At 40.1% G+C, this 24601-nt stretch overlaps 1 protein-coding gene across 5 annotated transcripts in view; it reads right to left on the reverse strand.

Moving 5' to 3' along the window:
- The window catches only part of WASF3 (WAS protein family member 3), a 67039-nt gene that overhangs the window by 23453 nt on the left and 18985 nt on the right, over window positions 1-24601 (reverse strand). For all 5 annotated transcript variants that reach the window (XM_021378954.1, XM_021378958.1, XM_021378935.1 and 2 more), the window contains one exon: window positions 1840-1982. In XM_021378954.1, the coding sequence (XP_021234629.1) occupies window positions 1840-1972 (133 nt within the window). In that variant the 5' untranslated portion in view covers window positions 1973-1982. The remainder of the gene's footprint in view (window positions 1-1839; window positions 1983-24601) is intronic.

Consider the following 24601-nt stretch of genomic DNA (forward strand, 5'->3'; position numbering starts at 1 on the left):
CTGTCTGAAAAGCTTTCTGATGACCTGAGAAATCTGCTAAGCAGCAGACATGAATTGCTTCCTCAGAAGCAGTCGTAAGAGGATGTGAATACGCAAGGTAACAGACTTACTAGCCCCAGCACTGTATCTGGAGAAGTGAAAGCTTCGCATTCCTAGCAAGATTTAACAAGCCAGAGATGTTAAGGAACTATTAACCACAATCTGGCAATCATTGTACAACACCAAAATGAGGTCAGATATCCTTGAATGTCATCAGGAAACATCAGCCGTTCTTCACTTTCTGAAACTCAATACAGAGCAACTGCCAAATGAAATAGTTTTTGAAGGTAATGATAGTAAACGCAAATATGCTTTAACTATAAATAACCTTAAGCTCTAAATTAGTGGCAACTGCTCAAAAAGAAAAAAAACCACCACAATTTGACAATCACTTAGATACTTCCCTGAAAATGTCAACTCAAACGTCTAGCAGCAGTCAAAAACCAACATTCCTTAAACTTTTAGGGAACTAATGACAAAAAGTCACTGTGACACTGTTTGGATTACAGTGCAACTCCACATTAAAAAAAACCTCTAACTTCAATGTCCCTGACAGAAATAAACATCAACAGAATTACACAATGATTTCATTCTGAAAAGAATGTTAACAGTACAGGACACTCCAACTTACAGCATATCACTAGGAGGACAATAATGATTTATAAAATCACAGCTAATAACAGAAAAACATGAAAGGTAACCACTTTCTATTATGTTTCAGAGGTATCAAAAGGAAAAAAGGGAACAATTTCTACTGTGGGACATTTTGCCACAGGTCATTGTGCATGAAAAATGCACAATTCTATTTGAGCACATCTAAACAATTCCAGAGATGATAGGTTTACAAAAGCTTGCTACATAGCATGATTCAGATAAACCTCCAGCTCAGAAAATCCCTAAATCACTGACCACTGGAAAGCACAACATGAGGTGTATCTGGTACTCTCTCCCTAAGCACAGGCTATTTAGTATCATCACAAACTGAACATCAGTCTAGTGGGATCCACAGTCTAACCATGTAGACTTTAACAAACCATTTACATTTGCAAAGTGAAAAAAACTGATGAATTGATCGTTTCTTTTCTAGGACCAGAATTATCAGCACAAACAACAGCTGTTGACTGTGAGATGCTTTCTGAAGAAGACAGATTTCTCATTATTAAGAAGTATTATTCTTCTTGCAAGCACTCCAGACCTGCTGCTAGAACTGCTAGCTGCAGTTGTCAGCTGAGAGGTGTATTGTGCAGGCTGTTCTGTATGGAGATAATGCTAGCAGTAGCCTGCAGATTTGTTTATGGCAAATTCCATTGTTTTAATATGTTTGATTTCATTCATATTATTTGATCACACACATCAAAAAAAGCCCTAAGAAATAATAACACCTTAAATAAACTGAAATTTCAGTCAAATCTGTTATTTAATCACAAGAGGCGGAAGAGTTTGCTGTCTTCATCTTTGACAACTGAAAGCCAAGAACAACTCAAGTGCTAGTTCAGTTTCTAGCACCAATTTCTCACATCTTAGAAAAAAATTCTAGTTTACTATGTCATAGTTGTTTCTTCCTTACACTTAAAAATGTTAGAGAGGCTCTGCTTGTTTAAAAATTTAAAAGAACATAAAAGTAATGAATTAGCACAATACTTATTATATTATTATATTACAATATATACAATATATTGTATTACATGGGCGGCAATGTCCTGAATCAGTTTGGCTATTACAACAAGCTATTTCAGAGCCTTTCATTTGTTCAGTTTTTCATCAGGAAACAACAACTTGAAAGAAGCTGCAGATACTTACTCAAGCTGCTTAGCTGGCGTATGATAGCAGCAAGGGTACTATTTGTTACACATTCCAGCTCACTAGTAATTCCCTCTGGTAGAGCTCCTCGGCAGAGATGCCTCGGTTCAATGTTTCTTTTCACCAAAGGCATGGCTCACAACCTAGAATTTACAGAAAAAGAGAGACTGCATTTACAACGGTGGAAATAAGAGCAATGAATTTGTTCAGCACGCATTCAGCCTTTGTTTTGCAAAACATATTTCACCCTTCTTCTTTCAAAGCACTTGTTTCAGTCTTCCCGTTGTAAGATGTTGTACCATTTCTACAAAGGCACTGGAGTCATGTGCTCAAGCTAGAATGTGACAAGAGCACTGCAGGTATACACAGAGCATGCAGTCAACATAGACAACACGCACCAATTCCAAGGCAAGAAGTATGCTACTTACTGCTACGCAGACCTGCACTACAGTGTGCCAGTGCTTCACAGAATCCTTGGACTTCAGTGCACATTTGCATTTTAAAAACTGGCAGTTCCCCCCGGACTCACAGGAAAGGATGCTGTCTGCAGCAAGCAGGTCACTGCCTTGGCACAGAGCGTTTGCCCAGCGGGTCACAGACTGGCTGTCCACGCACTACAGCCCCATAACTGCGTCAGATGCTGACCAACCCTCATCCCAACAGGTTTTCTATCAAAACGATGAACTCATCTGACAGATAAGGGCACGGCACCTGAACAGAAACAGGCTGAGTGAGAATGAAAGAGAAGTTCTGTGTGAAGAGAAAGATTGTTTTCCACTGGTATTGCTAGATGACAGTATGAATGAGGTGAGAGCATGCATTTACCAGAGTTTGGACACATGCCAGATAAGAGAAGACATTTTTCTGAGAGAACAAAGGCTATTAGAACTGGTCATCTTGGGAAAACAAACAAACAAACAAACATATACACAGAACAAACTACGGAAAGCTAGTGGAAATTAATACTTCCAGGAAGAAGAGACGTACAGAGATCACTGGGGCCAACTACGTGACCACCTTACTGCTAACCAGAAGTTAAAGCATATTATTGAGGGTGTTGTCCAAATGTTTCACGAACGCTGATGGGCACAGCACATCAACCACCTCTCTAGGAAGCCTCTTCCAGTGTCTGACCACCCTCATGATACAGAAATGATTCCTAATGCCCAGTCTGACCCTCCCGTGGTGCAGCTCTGTGCCATTCCTGACCTGCTGTTGGTTCCCCATAGCAGAGCCTGGCACTTCCCTCTGCTTCCTCTCCTCAGGGAGCTGCAGGGAGCAGTGAGGTCACCTCTTGGCCTCTTCTGCAGGCTGGGCAGCCTGAATGTCCTCAGCCTTTGTTCACAGGACATGGCTCCAGCCCTGTCACCAGCTGCGGTGCCTTCCTTTGGGAACATTCAAGCACCTTAACATACTTTTTACACTGTTGAACCCAAAAACACACACAATACTCGAAGTGAGAATGCACCATCACTGAACCCGGAAGGAGAATCATCTCCTCTGACTGGCTGGCTGTATTAATGATCCCCAAATTGTGTTTTGCCCCTTGGCTACCAGGGCACACTGCTGGCTCATACTGTGCTGCTGTCACAGCACCCACAGGTCCCTTCTGCTGAGCTGCTCTCAGCCACTCGGCTCCAGTCTGTGCCCATGTCCAGCACTGCTCCATCCCAATGGCAGCACCCATCATTCTCCTGTGTTTAATTTGCTGTATATCAATAAGAGATCACAGAGCATCACAGAAGGGTGTAAGAAATGTTATTCTATAGAAACCAGTTTGAGAGCAAGGATGTGCAACTGGCACCAGATCTCCTCAGAATTGGAATGAGAGCATAAAGTACAAAAGAGCCTTAATGCCCCCTTTAAACAAAACTGCTTAACACAATTATAAGCCAGTGAGATCAGCCTTTTTCAATACTGTCAATTCAAGGTCCATGCACTGTTTGTGAGTAATATTCCATTTAAAGACCATGCAGCACTAAAATGTTTCGGAATGAAAAATTCAGTGCTATCAAGGGCATAAGTTCATTTGGAAGAGACTTAAGAGTTGGGTTTTTTTTTTTTAAATTGTACTAAAGCAATTAAAAAGCTTTCATTTCTCTAATTAAAATCATATTTGTGAATCAAAAAAGAACCTATTTGGTTTTTAGATGTTGTATGGAAATTTTGGTAATGACTTTTTCTCCTGAAAGCTTAAAATATTTTCTTCTCAAGAGCATTTGTAAGAAAGTGACACAACTTAATTAGTAAAAAGCAAATTATTTTAACCATAAGTGACTTCAGAACAGACTACAGAAAAATAGGCTCATGACTTCTAAGCAGTAGTTTGGAATTATACTTAATATGAGACAGTTTATTTGAACATGTGATAATTTAAGGCCAGTTCAGTCTGCTAATTTTTAAACAATATCAGAGATAACAGAGGAACAATTATTATTCTATATTAGACTATCAAAATACCTCTTATTTCTGTTCTATATTTATGTATTTCTCTACACAGATATTTTAAAACGTTATTCAGTAGCCAATGCCATCAGTTTTCTGAACTTCAGCTCAATAAGTACAAACTGGAAATTCACAATAATTAAGGACTATCTTAGCAATGTAGTGTTGCAGCTATGGAGGAAACAAGCCCCTATGAGGATTTATTTAACTATGCAAAGAAATGGTTGTAAACCCAGTTAGCAAAAATTAGTAGGAGCATAAATTAGTACAGCCAATTCCAAATCTTGGTATTACTCCAAGATGTAGAATACATTTTTTATTTTTCTCCATAACAACATTAAGACCACTGCCATGCAAACTGAGGACATAAATGCTTCCCACAAACAAGACAACAATGTTTCTGAAATACTGATGGGTAATTAATGTACTTCCGAGTGCTCTTTCCTTTGAACCAGTTTTCACATGCAATTCTTCAGGGAAATGCTCCAGTCAAGAATGCAGCCATTATACTGTAGTTTGGAGCTTGTTTTTTTGTTTTGTTTTGTTTTGTTTTGTTTTGGTACTGGTGATGATTGTGGTTTGGGGTTGGTTTGTTCTTGGTTTTTTTATTTTGGTGATGGTGGTGGTTTTGTTTTTAAAGACAGTAATTTTGAATTTTTTTGCTATACATGCTCAAACTCTTAATTTTTTAACTGATATTACTTCCAATATTAAAAAGAAATACCAGCAGAATAAAATCTGGTTTCCTACGGCTTTCTGTCTAGCACTCCCTGATCCAGCCCCTCCCACCTTCTGCAGTTTATGCAACTTCTTGCCCTCACCCCACATGAGGTGCTGATGCCATTCAGAAGCTGAGAGCAGGCTGCCAAGGCAATTGCCTGCTGCCTCTTAAAACACCTACGGTACTAAGCATCAGCAAAACTCCTTTCGAGAGTAGCACTCTTTTAAGTTACCTTCTCCAAATAACATTCTTCCTCTCCTAAAAAACACAGAATCTTTGGGGTTGTAAAAGACCTCCAAGATCATCCAGTCCAGCCACCCACCTACCACCATTATCTCCCCACTAAACCATGTCCCTTAGTACAACACCTGAACACTTCTTGAACACCTCCAGGGACAGTGACTCCACCACCTCCCTGAGCAAGTACAGGATCCCTCAACAACAGTAACAAAAAATCCTCCAAAAGCCCACAAAACCACATAGAGATGAAAGGCAAATTGAAAATAACACAAACATTTTACAAAGCAAGATGTAGATGTAGGAACCTTATAAAGTCTACTTGACATTTGAGTCTTCTTAATGAGAGAACTACTGAGAAGGGAAAGGACAGTCCCTCCCGCAGGCTAATACTGAAGTGACAGCTAAAAGACATCCCCTGTGGGTCTCCTAGCAGGTCTCATTTTACACCGTGGCAACATCTTGCAGAAAACTGGCCACTGTAGTGTGAGTTTTTCCTTTGCTCACCAATTCTTCATAATTCTTTACGAAGCTGTTAAATGCATTCTGAAACCAACAAGGCATCCCAATTCATTAAAAGGCCAGGCTGAAATACATGCTACTTCTGCACAAGTTTCATTTTTGAATGCATAATTATTAATAATCCACCTCCTTCTTTACAAAGTGAATTCCAAAAGGTAAGATGAACACCAATGAGATTAAGAACTGCATTTAGTGATCCTGATCAGAGAAAAGGGGACCTGCAATTGCAATAATAAACTTCCTCTAATTTAAAACATTCAACTGTCTGAATCTTACAGATGAACTCAGCTTTCAGCATGTACAATATTTTGTAAAAACTTCTCACCTTAACTACTAAGTATCAACAGCAGCAGTTATCAGCACATTGCAAGCTTGTCTTTGTCCATTAGAATCACATCCCTTCTTCACATTTATTTGCCACGTTAAGAAAAAGGCAAGATAGCATCTCATGGGCAAGTTTAAAAAACAAAACAAAACAAAAAACACTCTCATTACATTACTATATTTCACTGCCACTAAAGAACTATCACCTTCTTCCTTAAGGCAAACAACTCAAAGAATTTTGGAAAACTGAATCTTTCTTAAAGAAAAATCATGAGAAGTGGGGCTAAACTCTTTATGTTTCATCTTCTGCTACACATGCCTTGAAATCAAGACAAAATAAGCCTTTCAACTACCAGGGCTTCACTAGGCTTAACCAGGGTGGAGGAAAGTATGATGCTGGAAACAGAAAAATAGAAATCAAGCATTTCAGGAATCAGGTGACCAATTAGTGAATGCAGAATGCTAAATACTTTCATGAACACTTTTAGCCCAAGTCCTACAGAACCGTTCCCAGATGAAAAACACATGCAGAGATGGACTTTCATAGATATCATGTTTTCTTTAGTTGTATTTTCTATTGCTGTTTCCAGCCTTCCAGAACAGCGACTGCATGTAACTCCTGTTACAAGGACCTGAAGTAGTCTCTGTATACGAAAGAAACAGCAGCAAGTTTATTCCCTTCTGATTAATTTACATATTAAGTGTAATTTGGCAAACTAAGATGCTGTATTTTCCCAAGAAATTGAAGCCAGTCATTATTTTAAAAAAAAAAAAAAAAAAAAAACCCTCAAGGAATTAAATAAAGCTTCCCTGAGAGTTGCCTCTGAGAAACAACCACAATCAAGTTGAGAGCTTGTGAATTAAAATTAGGGACCACACCAATAAAGGACACCTGATGGTTGGGGTCTACTACAGGCCACCTGATCAATGAGAGCCTGTTGATGAGGCCTTCTTATTTCAGCTAAAAGGAGCATCGTGCTTGCAGGCTCTCATCCTGACGGGCGATTTCAAACACCCAGATGTCTGCTGGGAAAACAACACGGACAGCTGCAAGCAATCCAGGAGATTCCTGGAGTCCACTGAGGATAACTTCCCGAACTAATTATTTGACAGACCAAGAGGTGAAGCGTTACTGGACCTGGTACTCACCAATGAGGAGGAAATCAAGAAAGAGGTTAAGACTGGAGGCAGAAAATATGCATTCCAGGGTCCTGAAACAACTGGCTACCGTGGTTGCCAAGTCATTCTCCACCACATCTGAGAAGTTACAACTGTCAAGTGAAGTCCCTGGCAACTGGAAAATGGGAAATATCACTCCCGTTTACACGAAAGTAAGACCGGGTAAACTACAGGCTAGTGAGCCTCACCTCTGTGCCTGAGAAGATCAAAAAAGACCAGAAGATATGCTCCGACACATGCAAGATGAGAAGGTGATACAAGACAATCGGCATGGCTTCACCAAGGGCAGATTGTGCCTAATCAATCTGGTGGCATTCTATGACGGAGTGATGGCACCAATGAACAAACGAAGGGCAACTGAAGCCAACTACTTGGATTTGTGCAAACTCTTTGACGTGGTCCCACACCACATCCTTAACTCTAAATTGGAGAAATCTAGATTTGAAGGCTTGACTATCCTGCAGATAAACAATTGGTAAGATGGTCACAGCCAGGGGGTTGTAGTCAACAGGTCTATCTCTAGGCAGAGACCAGTCAAGAGTAGTATCATCAGGGACCCATTTCAGGACTTGCTCTTCAATGTCTTTATTAATGACCTGGACAGTGGGATAGAGTGCACCCTCAGCAAGTTTGCTGATGGCACTGAGCTGACAGGTGCAGCTGACACAATAAAAGGCAGGGACACCATCCAAAGGGACCTGGACAGTCTTGAAAAGTGGGCGCATGTGAATCTAATGAGGTTCCACAAGACCAAGGGCAAGATGCAGCATTTGGTTCAGGGCAAACCAAAGTATGTGTAAAGAAAAGGAGAAGAACTTATTGAGAGCAGCCCTGCAGAAAAGGAGCTGGGGTTCCTGATGGATGAGGACCCTAGCACAAGAAAGACACTGAGCTGAGGGAGATGGTCCAGAGGAGGACCACAAAGATAATCAGAGGCATAGAAGCACCTCTCTTATTAAGAAAGGTTGAGGGAACTGGACTTGTTTAGCTTGGAGAAAAGAAGGCTCTGAGGATACCACACTGTGACCTCCCAGTACTTGACGGCAGCTTATAAACAGGAGGGAGAGTGACTTCTTACACGGTCTGATAGCAATAGGACAAGGGGTGATGGCTTTAAATTAAAAGAAGAGAGATTTATATTAGATGTTCAGAAAAAATTCTTTACTCAGAGTGGTGAGGCACCGGCGCAGGCTGCCCAGAGAAGCCCCATCCTTGGAGATGGGCTTTAAGGTCCCTTCTAGCCTAAGCCATTCTGTGACTCTATGGTATCAGTCTATAATTCCCAGGTTTGTGTTGTACAGTGAATGCAGTTACTGCAATGGTGGTTCACTGAGTTCCACGTTCCTCTGTCATTTCAGGTTACTCTTCAGCCCCAGTTTATTACTCGCAGAGATACTCATTGTGATTATCTGTCACTACATTAAACATGTTGAATCAGATACTTGATAGACCACATTTGGATTTTATAACAGTTTTAATACAGCTTCTCTTCCCATCCACTCCCAAATAAACAGAAAACAAAATAAAGAGTTGTTATTAATTCCAAAACTTGTACCAGTTCAGAAGGTTGGGACCAATCACAGTAGTCTATGTTTTACTTTTAAGAAGATACCTCAATCAGAGACTTGCTCCTAGGATGAATGGGACCAAGCCTCAGCTGGGCATCACACAGCTCCCGATCCAGAAGTCTGTCTGCACAGTGGGCACACCATTAGTCGCACTGAACACAAATTCACTCTTCTGCTTCAAGCACAGGAGGGATCAGCTTCCATGTGGTGCCACGGCGTCAGCCCACCCTCTGCATCTGGCACCATAGATGAAGGGCCCAGAAAACATTTCTGAGGCTGCACCACAAGTGTATGAGACACAAGCACTAGACCTGAAGAACTGGAGCAGAAGTCAACAGACGAGAAAGGAAACATAAGGGTGGATGTCACTAACATCTCCCTAAATCCATCCGTTGGATGCTCAGAGACAACATTGCACTGGACCAAACTGACCCGAGCACAAACATCACTCTTCAAACCCTACAGACAACAGCAAGTGCAGTTAACTTTATTTCCATGCACATTTGGAAAGAGCAGCACATCAGAAACTTGAATTAGCTTAGATCAGTCCATTAAAAATTTACATTAGATACATTCCCTCAGTATTCCCACTTCTTTTTTTTTCCCCTTTTTTCCCCCTTGCTCATAATAACGAGCTTAACTGCCTCATACTTTAAAATTAGAAGGCACTTAGCAACAGTTACTGCCTTAGAGGTAATCAAGGTACAGATAGAGATAACTAAGGAATTGGAGCTTCTCTTCCTAGGCTTTTCCTGCTCTTGCAAAGCATCCCCTCCCCCCAGGTCACTTCTGACCACCTTCCTGCAGCCAGCAGCTGCTGAACTGCATGCAGGGAGCTTGACATTGCCTTGGCAAGTCAGATTTAAAAATCAAGCAGAAAGCAGATGTGCAGTAACAAAGATGAAAGAAGACAAACACAATGTACAATCTTTCTAAACAACAGCAGAGCATGGCTATTATAAAAGGCAAGCTGAGTTTTCAAGTGTTTGACCAACTGGCAAAAACTCAAACCAACAGCTGCTCCTAGAATGTGCCTCTGCCTTTCCACATCCCCCAAAAGGCATTGTCATTTACACTAAAAACATACCAACAGCATTAAAAAAAATGGAGCTGGATTTTGTGATTCTTGCAGTATTCAAGTTCTTTATATGTTCACTAATAATACAAAGTGAATGCCAGTTCATTATACAATCCTCCTTGTGAATGTTTCCTTATTTTCTCAAAGACATTGTTCAATTCTTTTTTTTTTTTTTCAGTTCTTAAAAGGAGGCTTTTTTCTTATGCCCTCTAGTAGAATATAACAAAGCTGAATGTACTTGCCTCAAAAAAGCGCTTTCCATACATTCATCCTAATTCTCTCTGAATATCTAACTTTTAGGAGGCTTTAGAACTTTCACTGATGAATCTCACAGCCCCCTAAAAAGAGGAACTACCATAATTCTCTTTCCGTAGAAAAGAAAGAGATGGACTGAATAAGCAGCTTGTTGAAAGCAATGGAGTTTGATATTACATAAGTGTATTTGGTGTCCACATTCCTTATGAGAGGTCTGCAGAAGCCAAGAGGACAACTTATTTGCTGCATCTATCAATAGATAGATACAAGTACAATAAGGTGAGATCAAATACTTCATGCATAAACTCTGCTATGCAGCTACCTAAATTTGGGCGTCTAAACCTAGAATTGAATACTACCTCACCAAAAACAGAGAAATGCTCTCACAATCTAATTACACTCTCACATACTAACTACACTGCTTCTGTGCCGAGGGTAATTCAGCTTTTCAGATGCCTGCAAAGTTATATTTTGCCATACCTAGTGTCCTACCATTCAACACCCTAAATTTCCATCTGAGTTCTTCAAGTTTGTAATTCGAGATACTTGGTGTGTGCTAAACAGGAAGAGAAGGGAAAAAGCAGGAAGATGAACAGACCCAAAGCACTAGATTTGCTGATGCTATCCCTTCTTCACATTTCTCATCCCCCAGCCACTACCAGCATAGATCTTCCTTTTCTCCAAAGGCCTTCATCCTTCACTGAAGATGTAAAGGGGCTACATGGATAACACACTCCAATTCTCTTATCTCAAGAGAAGGAAAGGAATGCACATCCCTTTACACACATTCCACTGTGTTTTCCTTCATCCAAAAAAAAGACTGCAACAACTGGGAATCCATTGTTTTGGAATTTTGCCAACTCATTTGTGAATTTCATTTACTTCTCTGTCAGTAATGACAAGAAAATGAGAACTAGCAGATAATGTGGAAATCATTATTTTAAGTTCATGATCTGGATGTCACTAATCTATCCTTTCTAATAAAAAAATAAAACAATGTGTGTGTGTGTGTTTTTTTTAAACTAAGTTCATTCCAACCAAACTTTTGATCAGCATTTTGTATGCTGCAAAAGTATGTAAAATACCTGGCCATCAATTACTGTATACCATTGTTTACATGGCCCAGAATAATAAGATTACATGCAACTGCCAAGTTTTTAAAAGAACTGTGAATAACTAGAAGATCCATCAAGCATGCAATTATTGTGTCAATCGTGTTACTATGGAATAAGAATCAAAATGAAATATTTTGACTAAACACCATGATCGTAAGTCATAAGTGCTTTAAGTGCTTTTCTTCTATACTTTTATTTAAGCGCAAGTGTATTCTTTTCTTGTTAGTAAATGCACAGTTTTTTCATGTTTTCTTTTTTTCTTAATGCAATTCTTGATTTTGATACTATTTGTTCAGACAAGGGCAACCATTTGTCAGAAGTACACTGAATGTCTAATAGAATTTTCCTCCTCAAGGTAACTAAAAAGCAAGAACAATTTCTCCTATCCCTAGTAAACTACATCTTTGGACAAGACATTACACGTAAAGCGAAATGCCTAGAAAATACCCACCTTAAAAAGAATAGGTGAAATTTACCATACAATCAACTGTCTACCAACATCACTTCCAGAAATCCTTCTTCTGACTGCCAAATCTACCTCAAAAAGGCATTGATGTCCAAGGCTGGAATGAAAACTTCTTGTCTTCTCAGAACCAGATCATCACTTCTGATCTTCCTATCACACCAACCTAGTAGTGATGATTAAATTAGCATTGAGATTCCCCAAGCAATTTTGTTTCTTTAACACAGCTCCTTCCTGCAATTGCTGTTGCAGTGAAGTACTTCTCAGTGCTTACAAACTTAGAGGATTGTTTTCTTTTTTATTATTTGGAAAGGGTTTTCTCCGCCCTGAGCTCTTCTGGGCATACATCATGGCTTGGTTATATCATAAAGGAAATCAAGAGGAGGAGATGGTGTTTGGTTTTATTTAAAACCTAAATGCATGTTATAGGCCTAAGTTTCCCTAGTCAACCTTCTGCATATTCAAGAATTCCATGAAAAATACAGAAGTGTTGAGTCAGTAGTTACCTCTGATATACTGTGGGCCAGCAACACAAGGTTTACAGAACCAATAAAAGGTGAACACATTAATTCAGAAAATTAATAAGCATTGGGAGAAAAAAGTAAATAGATCTCCACAGAACTGAGTATTTCAATTTGCAATTACTTGGTTTGCTCAGCCCAGAGCAGAGCAGGCTGAGGGGAGGCCTCATGGCGGCTGCAGCTCCTCACAGGGAGCGGAGGGGCAGCGCTGAGCTCTGCTCTCTGGGACAGCAACAGGGCCCGAGGGAACGGCGTGGAGCTGTGTCAGGGGAGGGGCAGGTGGGGGTTAGGGAAAGGGTCTGCACCAGAGGGCGGTGGGCATGGAACAGGCTGCCCAGGGCAGTGGGCACGGCCCTCAGCTGCTGGAGTTCTGGGAGCTTTTGAACACCACTCCCAGATATATGGTTGAATTCTCAGGTTGCTCTGCGTGGATCCAGGTCTTGGACTCAATTATGCCTGTGGATCCCTTCCAATACAGGTTCTTCTGTGATTTTCTACAGTCCACCATCTAGTAAGCATGCCACAATGAACAAGACAGAGATGTTACTACTTTAAATTCTTCCTTCTCAATGGAAATAAAACATACCAAAACTACAATCCTAACACTAACTTCACTCCATTGCAATGCTCTTCCCCAGCAGTTTACAAGGAGATAAAAACTGTGTCATTTTGATAGAGATTATGATAAAGTTTCATCTTTTGCTTCAAAGTAAGTATGAGATGTATATGATCCTTTAAGTAGCCTCACCATTGTTAAAGAAAGAAATAAAGATATTTCACGCTCTCTATAAATTAAGCTAGCACACAGACAATCATTAGCATAACTAAGGTTACTGCATTTTTATTTTCATTTCTGTAGAATTTCACTACAGCTCTTCTCTGGTTCAGTTAGGACATTATCTACAGAATATCTTTTCTTTTTTCCTGAAATAAGATCTTATCATCCAAATCAATAGATTATACAACATTTCTCAGCTAGTTTTAACCTTTCCTCCTTTCCCTATGCTCATCTTTCCCCAAAAGCCATCTGAAGTAATTTTTGGCTGTCTCCTTCTTACAATTCATGTTCTCAGAGCAGTTTACTACACTAGAGCAGGAGTTTCAGGCTTTAAGCACCTCTGTCCAAGTAGCATTCTTGAATATAATGTTGAGTTCCCATTCTTTGAACTTCTTTTCACAAAGCGGAACACAAAGCAATGAAAGAAAAACAAGGCAGTCCCACTGAAACTATTTGGTAAGTTTTGAAATAAGATTCTCATTCGTTAAGCTTAACAAGGAAGATTAAAATGTGTCAGTGCTACTAAGATAACTATTTAGGAAAAAAACTGCATATCTGAAATTAAATAGAGGTTCACAGATTGCAGAATACAATAGCTCACTCTCCTGAATTCAATCACCCTGCCAGCATCAGTTCCATCCACTCCTTTGTACTCATCCTGTATCAGAAAACAGATGAACCAGGACACCTTCACACTCAACTAGTCTCCCATAAGCTGTCCTTTTCCTAACTGAAATCTTGTTCATTACACCAAAACACCGATTCCTCTCCCCCAAATGAAGCAAGGGTACTGAAGAAGTCAAGCTAATTAAACTGGGAGGCATCTACCACGTGTACTTGTTGCTGGGGGGAGGAAGAAAACACCACCACCAACAGCGGGCTAAAGAAAATAATACCACACTAAGAGCATGGACTGGAACACTCCGGGAAAACAGACAGAAGCTTTTGCTGAACCCAAACACGTAAATTTAAATCTGATGTAACAGGACAGCGTTACCTCACACCGTACTTAAGGGTAAAAGGTGGCCAGTCACACCACAGTCATGGAAAAAAAGTCAGATTGTAACTGTATGGGTCCAAGTCCAGAGTGGTCACCATAAATTTATTTTACTATTCAGTAGAAACACAATTTCTCAACTTCTTTCCATATGCATGTGGATAATTAACTACATGCACAATGACGACAGCTCACATTCTTGCTTTCCCCTTGAACAAACAGTGCCCAGTTTAAAGTATCAACAAAAGATGCTGACACATTAATCTTGCTATTATCACGATGGCTGCTCATTCTTCACAAGCCTCCTCCAGATGGCTCTGTGTGAGAGGAATGGTGGTATGGGGAAGAAGGAATACTCCATACCATTCTGAACATCTGTTCAGCTGCCTTCATACATTAAAAAACAACAGGAAAAACTTACTGCCACCATTAATTTTACTATTCCAAACTAATACCCCGATAACATCAAATGCATTGTAAATGTTACAAGTGTACACAGGAGAAAAATGGCTTTTCAAGTCACGTAAGAGCATCTGATTGCTTTTTGCTATCTTAAGAATGGACTTGTTCCAGTACTTATGCTGCACTGAAAACATTTTTCTTTCATATGACCTTTCTTGAAATCTGTATCATGCTCCAAGAATTTACTGTCTCTTCTCCTATTCAAACAAACAGAACTGAATTGAGTCACCATTTATTTTCCTTCATTTCTAGTTTTATTTCTGTTTGACTTCACTGAAAAGATACACAGTATGCATTTGTCGGAGTTTGTTTCAGTTCTATCTCAATAGTTCTGCACAGCAACTTGAAAATATTTTCCTTGGGCATATACAAAAAACATGCAGCTCTTTTTTTCAAGCAGAGGTGAAAGAAATAAATACAGAGCTACCTTACTGTAATACTGTAATACAGTCTACCTCTCAAGTAACATTTACACTTCAAAAATACCACTTCTTGAAAAGCCAGAAGAAGAAACTCAGCACTGAGTTAAGAAAGCGGAAGCAAACCTTTGTCTAACAGCACAGGAAGACGACTTAAGATTGATAATCTTCTGTCTTGCTTCTGCATCATCTCTGCACATGCAAACCATACGGCTGCTAAATTTATTCAGTTCTTTCTACTCTGAAAAACCAGTGGTTACACAAATGAAAACGTGCAAGAACTGACAACAACACTGATTGGAAAAACAGCATCTTGTCAAATCTAATTTTGTTTTCACCTTTGTGACCTAAATGATAACATTTAATGAGCAGTATAAGCTGTATGAGGTCAAAAGGAGTAAAATCACAGAGCAACAGAAAGCTAGTTATATCACCAAGCTAATTCAGTAAGGCACAGTCCTCCAATACCAGGTCAAAATTCTTTCCAGATGTCATCTCCATGGATCTCATCAAGTTTGACTACAGAGTCAATTATGGAGAGAGAGCCACACAGTTCACACTCTCTTTAACCAAAGTCAATAGCCCAGCTAGCAAGAAAAGTGCCTGTATGTCATTCTCAGGTCACTCTTATACCACCCAGCAGAAGCATTCCTAGCCTTAACGTAAACCATGGCTCAAACACTTCACAGTACACTTAAAATATTAATGATAGCCACCTATCCAGTACCACTAAATTTTTCTAGAAACTGTTTCTCTTTGAAGAACAAGGTAATAAAATCAAAAAGTGACAAGAAAACTGCTTTTCCACAAATGCTTTTAGCTAAGTCAAGCATACCAGGACATTTCCTTCTCATCTGGAGGAAGTTTGCCTTGTTCGGCATCTGCCTATTGCAGGATCTGATAGGACTGCAGTCCAAAAAGTATTATAAACACACTGATTCCCTCCTGTGAAATTGAGAGCACAGAGCGGCTGTTATTTTCAGCTATCAAGTGACTACTGTAACTGGGATTCTTTCAGTAAGGTCTCCTGGATGAATGACTGTCAGGCACCCAAACCAGTCAAAGTAAGCGCCTTAATACATATTATCATCACAGTTTAAATTATGGAAAGTTACCTTTCATCTAGATTACAGAAATGTAATATTTTGCTAATATATGAACATCAGTAGCATTATGACTGTATGGTATGTTATGCTACTTTAGACAATTTGACACTGGAATAAATTCTGTAACAGAATATTGAACGTTTTCACTAAAAATGTGTTTCTCCTCACACACTTGAACTACAATAATGCACAAACAGTTCTTGGAGTCCATTTAGAACACACTTGTACCAGCCTTCCACCTTCACAAACAGCAAGTGTTATCAGAAGCTAATTCCTTGATTATCTGAAGAAAACGTAGATGGCAGTTAGGCCTTGCTGGATTACCCTGAAGCCATTTAACAGAGCCTTGCTGGATTTAAAGTGCTTGAAATACCTGTCTGGGTCACAACCCACGTGATGAAGGCTGAACGTTAAGACCTCCAGGATCCAGCATGTGGTGAGAACATGCAGTTCAAATCCTCAAATCACCTTAAGCTAAACCAGAAGCAAATTCAGTAATTTGCTTCTCAGGATTCCAATTAACCTTAAATTGCGGGGGAAAGTTCAGAAGTGACGAAGGATCCACTTCATGCCCAATAATACCCACTTATATGGCAACACATTGTGTTCCCTACTTCCCTTACAGGCCTAATAATTATTACTACAAGAATGCTTTCAGAACGGCATTTTTCAGAAAAAAAAAAATGCTGTTCTTCAACCTTTCCCCTCAGCAGTTAATCTAAAAGGTCAGTGGGATGGGTTAAGTTCTCACAGTTGTTTTCCATTTAAAAAAATCATACATGCATATGCATGTTTTTTGTTGTATATATACACATATACAGTGCGTTTGCATATATTTGACATATATATATGCACACATACACAGCTGTTATGCACATGGCACCCTAGGAAGATGGATGAGAGCAATTACACAGGTCAAACTGCAAGAGAAAAAACACTTTGTATCCTGACAATTCAGCATCAATCTTTGTCTGCCTCAGATCCTGATGTGCCTCCTGGAATCCCAGTTCTCACCAGGCAGGACAGACTTTCCCACTGGAAAGCAGCTGTAGCAATGTTTGATCAGGCCACCACAGTATATCACAATGCTTAAAATGTCTTGCAAGTAACTTTTCAATGTCCACCTGAACAACCAAGGTCTTTGAGCATAAGTTTCCCAGCATATGTCTCCAGTACACAGAGAGCTCATGACGTTTTAAGCTAAAATTCCTCAAGGCAGAGCTTCCTATCCACTCCTACCAAGGAAAATATTCTTTACTCAGAGGGCAGTGAAGCACTGGCACAGGCTGCCCAGAGAAGCTGTGGATGCCCCATCCCTGCTGGCGCTCAAGATCAGGCTGGAAGGGGCTCTGGGCAGACAGGTCTAGTGCTTGGCAACCTTGCCCATGGCAGGGGGTTGGAGCTCAATGATCTTTAAGGTCCTATCCAACCCAAGCCATTCCATGATTCTATGATTTCAGCTCTAAACTCCAGATTTTCCCAGTCCTCCTGATTGTGAAGCTACTACCAGTATTTCACTTTCCCTATCTATTAGAAATCTAGAAGGAACAGTTAAGTCCATGTGGGGAAAACCTGTTTATTTGGGCTCATTTTAAGGAAAAACTTAACAAAATATTGTGTTTAGATTCTATTATTAACAGCTGAGTCTAAGCAAAGCAACATAAGAATTCCCAACTATTTTCATCCTGAGCCAAGCGTGCCATCTGTTCCCACAAAGCATGCCAGTCACTACAAGATGGACCAGAGCATACCACAGAGTGTAGTGCAATCGAGGACTGGTACATAAAACAAGAAAGATGCTATGAGTGATAGAAGGGCATCACAATAGTGGCAAACAAAAAAACTCACACTCACCACAACCCACACACAGTCTTACTAAGCACCAGGACTAACATAGCCAGGTATAAACTGGAAGAGGGTAGATTTAAACTAGATATTAGGAAGAAACTCTTTACTGTGAGGGTGGTGAGACACTGGAACAGGTTGCCCACTAAGGTTGTGGATGCCCCCTCCCTGGAGGGGCTCAAGGCCAGGATGGATGGGGCTGTGAGCAACCTGGTCTAGAGGGAGGTGTCCGTGACTATAGCAGGGGAATTGGAACTGGATGATCTTCAAGGTCCCTTCCAACTCAAACCATTCTATGATTCTGCAGCTCTATGTGGCTGTTTTACCTAAAGAGGGCTGAGCTCTGATTAGAGGTTTCCCAGAGCATGAATACTTTTCATATCTTTCCTACACTTTTATCTGCCAGTGTTCATAAACTTGAGCACTAATGATGCAATTCCTTTCTGTCAGGTAACCTTCTTCCTCTCTGCATTCCACATCATTACCATCTTCAGATTAACCACAAATACAATTCATCTTTGAAACAAGAAGCTAGCAATTCATAATTTTCCAGTTCATAACATAAAATAGTAATAGTTAGCACAGCAGAACATCCAGCTATTAAAGGCACATCAGCTCCATATACACCTACAGTCCAGCAGAAATAAAAATGGACCATATGCCTTTCCTGCCTCATCACCGCTGAAGACGTTTTTCAAAAAATTAAGTTACCTGGATAGATACCAACTTGTATCTTTCACCAAGAATAGAATACTGAGAGAAAAAAACTGCAGTATAATACAGAAAAAAATCTGAATACATGTGATACATCTACTCTCTTATTAATGCATGAAGCACATTAATAAACAACTATCTCCCCAAACACAAAACATTTTCCCATGCTGTTTCTGGCTCTTTTGTTACATATTCTTCCTTCTACCAGCATCCCAAACTTGTACGTCAAAGTTCTGCCCTGTATTAGCTTCCTAAAAATTCAATCTATAGTCCTTGTTTGGTTTTGTTTTGTTTTCTTTTTAAATGAAGCCTAAAATGAATGTCAAGCATTACTAAACGTAACATGCAGTAATACTGGCTTACAAAACCTTATTTGCAGCCGTTAAGAGATTTCCTCACTACGCTTACAGTAACTCCCATTGTGAGATAAATAGGCTACTATTAAACCATCATAAGTCTCAGACCAAATACAGCAGTTAACCTTCTCTAAAAATCCTCTTTCAAGACTTGGGAGGCTGAAAAGCTATGTTCTGTGAAATCTGGCACTGCATCAACAGATCTCCATGGAGCTGGCAGGGCAGGAGCGCTCCAGAAACCAGCTTCAAGGAAAAAGAACACTCTCACTATATATAATCAATCATTTAGAAGAGGATTAAGCAACTTTTTCCAGTTAAAGTCATCAAATCTTAGCTAAGATTACTGGGCATACAGATATTTCCAATGATAATGCTAAATTGTTTTTAAAGTTGGCTTTCTTCCAGTATTTCAAATTAGCGCAACTAAATATATTTTATGGAACCTATTTTAAATACACAGGTAGAATCTACTTTCTTTTCTTTTTTTATACATATGCTGTATATATTTATATACATTATATAGATATATAAATTTACATACGTATCAGTTTTGAAAAATCTTAATATTATTTTTTAAGAGTACTAAATTTGAGAAACTAACACTGAGCATTGGGGAGCATCATACTGACTTCATCCATCTCCAATTCTTCCTTTAGTCCATGTCAATATCAACCGTTGAGGAGCTGGGAGGAAAATAAAGTAGTATAATACTGCATTATTATACTGTGTAGTAATATTATAGAATAGCATAACACAGTAGTAGAGTAAAAGCAGACCTGAACTAAATAAACAGAGCCTGCAAGAAAGAGCGGCACCACCCACCAGTGTTTTCTGCTTGTAGACCTCCAGGGATGTTCAAAGACTTCAAAAGAAATTAGGAAATATGCAGTAGGAAATTGTGGCTAGAGATGGCATTAGCAAGTTGTGTGGTACAACAGGAGCAGACTAGGGGGTGCTGATGATCCCATGTCTGCATTATACCTGTTTTTTGAAAGAGAAGTGAGATATTTGTTCCAAACAAGCTCTCCAAGTATCATGACCCATTAGATTCTGATCACTACTACTACATATGCTCCTACAGAGCACCTTACATTTTTATATTAATCGAAATAGAAAATCATTCATACACTCCACAACTGGGGGGATCTGTATCATCAAAATATGCCTGATTGTGGTGCTAGAATTATTAATACTTAAGAATTTGGAGGTCAGGGTTTCTTGCACTTGCTCCCAAGTGACTCTGCAGTCACTTGGGAGACAACAGGAGAGCAGAGGGGGAGATGCTGTCTGAGTGTTCTCCCACTATGATCAAAGACCTGAACTGAATTCTACTTGTGTTATTGTACACATGGAGTCCTCAGATCTCCAAGAGGATCCAAACCAAAATGACAGCATATTGCTATAGGCTAAGAAGCCTCTTCACTATGTAAAGGTCAAAAAAGAACTACATTTATTTTCCTTTTTGGGGGACAAGGTGAATAGGGAAAGGAAAACACTTGGAAAAAAACTATCATCTCAAGGCTGAAAACCTGCCACATAATGGCTTTGAGTTATGTCTCACTCAGTTTTTGTGAACAAAGGTTTCACAGGAAAGAAGGAAATAAAGACACTTTATGCACAGAATTCACGGCTTTATCTACCTCCTTCCCTCCAACACATACAAGCCACCGAACGCCTGGGGAAGGACCTCATCTTCCCCACTAGCTGGCAGCCATCCTGCTGGCAGCAAACCACATACCAAAGCCTTGGCAGTAAGGCCAATGAAAAAACACTAAAGAAAAGGACGGCCCAAGTTTGGCTCGGTTACCACTGCAAAAGAGCACCAGAAAGCCTGATACAGTAAGGTTGCATAGTACCTGTGTTACTACAGTATCTGTACACTAAGGCATTGTATTTACTCTCCAAAGTTGAGAAAAGCAAGCAGCATCTCAGCTATATAGTTGAGGAAGACAAAGCTATTTGATCATGCTTACGGGCTCTCAGGGACTGTAGAAGGACTGGAAATTGGACGTAGATCACGCCAATACTGAGCAATAAATGTTTCAACTACAAGGTGAGTTATGTTTCCTCAGAAGCAAAACCCAGATATTGCCTTAGGACCTACTCCACTTAAAGTAGTGCTTTTTAAGACAGCTGTGAACCAACTACTCCTTGATTTAATTAAATGGATTATTTTCTCCATTCCATTTCAACCTCTCTGCTGTCATAGCTGCTGCTCCTGGCTGAGCTACTTGCAGGCTGGAATCAGACGTAAGCAAACAGAAACATAATCCAAAGGAAAGAAGCCAAAGCAGTTTATGGAATTACAGCCCTTATAGCCGAGACTACGTAAGTGATAGTGAGAGCGCTCAATCTGCTTCAGTACTAAGAAAAAAAGAAAGAAAAACAGCTAGCAACTCAAGTTAACATCTCTCATACTGAAACAGAACAGAGACATTGAAAAGACCAGCTACACAGAATCACAGAATCATAGAATTAGCTAGGTTGGAAAAGACCTACAAGATCATCCAGTCCAACCATCTAGTTGTGCAGGTGAACAGCAAGCTAAACAGAAGTGATTACTTAATGTCAAAACTAGACCTGAAATATATATTGGCCTGGGTGATTAGTAACAGCTTTTGCAAGAAACAGCATCAGTACTATCATTGGAGGAAGATTTAAATCTCATCATTCTTGTTACTAGGAATTTAAATTACGATAAACAGCTCAGACTTGTTGCAATTTTCTGCCACCCTCTGTTGTCCCATTTCCAAAAATCACTTTGGAGCCCCAGTAAGAGATTTTGTTCCCAGATCAACAAAATCCCACTGAACAGAAGAAAATAGCTATTTCTTACACATTTATTCCCAAGACTCACAGAAGCATCTGTCACTTTGTAAGGACTGTGTTACATGACACTTCTCCTGCATACACTACAAATGCTATTTCTTGCTAGACATGTAACTAATTCACATCTGCATCATTTTCATAAAAAGATGCTTTTAGTGAATGCTTGTGTGGTATATGTTGGTTTAAATGGTTTATTTGCAAGGAAAAAAAAACAGTGTTTACCTATAAATGCTTAAGACCAAATTTATTTCAAAGGCATGAAGTATCAAATGATTTTTATGCTTGTTTCAATAAATATACAGTACTCTGAAAGGTGGAAGGAGAGTCCACAACCCCTCTGAGTAGCTTGTTCCAGTGCTTTGTCATCCTCATAGTAAAGAAGCTTTTCATCGTGTTCAGCGGGAACTTCCTGTGTTTTAGTCTCTGCCTACTGCCTCTCTTCCACTCTTTTTCTCAGCTGACCTAGACAGAAAGCATCCAGGGAATGCAAAGAATACTCAAAGGCTCTCCTTATGCCTTTGGTCTCTACGTATAGCCTGTCACAGAAGATTTACAATGAAGGTGCTGAGAGTTTTCCCTTAAGTGAAATGCATGCCTTTTAAAAACAAGAAGTTTTGCAAAGATGACGTAACACAATAATCATCATCTTTTGTTTTGTACACCGAGTCAGAGACAATCATCATCAGTTCCCAACTGCATCATGCATCAGTGCTCACTTCCCCCAAAGTGTTCTCTCATCTAAAACCATCATGTCCATGTTGCAAACCTTTAAATAGAATCTCCATTTTTCGGGGCCAGTTCTATACTTCTGTCTAAACATACCACTATTTTAAAAAGGAAACGTGAACAGTTCTATGAGCAAAGTCAGAAGCCAGGACCCCCTCTCCTCTCATCAGACAGCGGGGTCAGGTCCTCCTCGCCCTTCCCTTCGAACATCACATTCCCAGCTTCACAGCCTCAACAAGCTAAGAAGCATGCCTCCATCCCAGCACTGGTGTTGCTGTTATCCTGGTGAGTACAATAGTATCTTGGGAAATGCAATTATTAGTTTAAATCCCACTGAGCTGGCGAGATCCCACAAGCCAAGAGGAGAGGGCTTTTTGACCATGGCTGCAAGCAGCTGGCCACTGTGAATGAGAATTGCTCTCACCAACTCTGTGTTGAGGCCCCAGAAGGCAGGCAGTATCACGGTTGTCAGCACCCTGCCTAAGGCTGTTTAAGAATCACAACAAACTGACCAAAGCTTGTACAAATGCATTGGAAACCAGATGTTCTCTGGATTTAACAAGTTAACATTAAGCACAAAGGCATTGATGCCAATTCTCAAGAAGTATCATTCAAGTCATCTAAGAATCGTAAAGGCTGGAAAAGACCTCTACGATCATCTAGTCCAACCACTGACCTATGACCAACACTGCCCACCTAAACCACGTCCTTAAGTACTACATCTCCTCTTTCCTTAAACACCTCCAGGGATGATGAGTCTGCCACTTCCCTGGGCAGCCTGTTCCAATGCCTCACCATTCTTCCTGAGAAGAAATTCTTCCGAATATCCAACCTGAATCTCCCCTGGCATGACTTGAGGCCATTCCCTCTTGTCCATTCATAACCTGAGAGAAGAGGCCAACCCCCATCTCATCACAACCTCCTTTCAGGCTGTAGAGAGCAGTACGGTCTCCTGAAGATTACACTGTCCCTTCACACACCAAATTATGTAACTAATCAATTCTTACATTGCTTTCAACTACACTTCAAATAGTCAATGTAATCTACAAAGACAAGCTGCACATATGGAAAAATCAAGCCATCAGAGACTAATCTACGCACAGTTCAAGAAGCAATTTAACCACATCAGTTTAAATTTAGAAACTGATTCAGTTAAATCACTGCACAGACAACCAAGATTTAAACCTCATCTTCGCGCAATTCCCATATACTAGCTGTATAATTCTGAAGGGGAGTTACTGTGATGCCAATCACAAAAAGAGTTCAAAGTGACTGCAGCCAGTGACTACATCTATTTGTAGTACAGACATAGCACTGAATTGCTCATATATACAGTCGTCATGAAGAATCTGTTCAAACCACTGCCCTGAACAGGATGGGCACACTTAGGTCTCTCACTGCACAGATGCCACTTTTATCAAATTACTCCACCTTGGATACAACCATCAAATTCATTTCGCCAGGCTACAATTCAAAAATAAAGTCCCTCAACTCCAAGCATCAGTCAAGTATCTAAAGGGGAGCTACAGGAAAGAAGGGGACAGACTCTTTAGCAGAGTCTGTAGTGACAGAACAAGGAGAAATGGTTTCAAGCTTAAAGAGGGTAGATTTAGGCTAGGTAAGGAAAAAATCTTTTACAGTGAGGGTGATGAGGCATTGGCACAGTTTGCCCAGTGTTGTGGTGGATGCCCCGTCCCTGGGGACTTTCAAGGCGAGGCTGGATCAGGGCCTGGGCAACCTGATCTAGCTGTGGTGTCCCTGTTCATTGCAGGGGAGTTGGACTGGATGGCCTTCTCTTCCAACTCGAAAGATTCTATGATTCTATGAAGTCCCAACGAGAAATAAGTGCACACTGCATAGAATCCAAAGCCAATACACAGAAAAGTTAAGCCTAAATACTCAGTATCCTTTAAAATCAAGATCAGAAAACATCAAAAGCTCAAGAACAATGCATGCATCTCTCAATTAAGATCAGAATCTGTGATCACATTTCTTTGATTTTTAAGTCAGCTCAACTCAAAAATAGATCCACCTCAAGTTGACTTCACCCACTTGTAATGCAAAGATTTCAGGACACTCTCTCCTCTCTTACAGGGCATTCC

The sequence above is a fragment of the Numida meleagris genome, chromosome 1 (genome assembly GCF_002078875.1).
Source record: "Numida meleagris isolate 19003 breed g44 Domestic line chromosome 1, NumMel1.0, whole genome shotgun sequence".
Taxonomy (NCBI): domain Eukaryota; kingdom Metazoa; phylum Chordata; class Aves; order Galliformes; family Numididae; genus Numida; species Numida meleagris.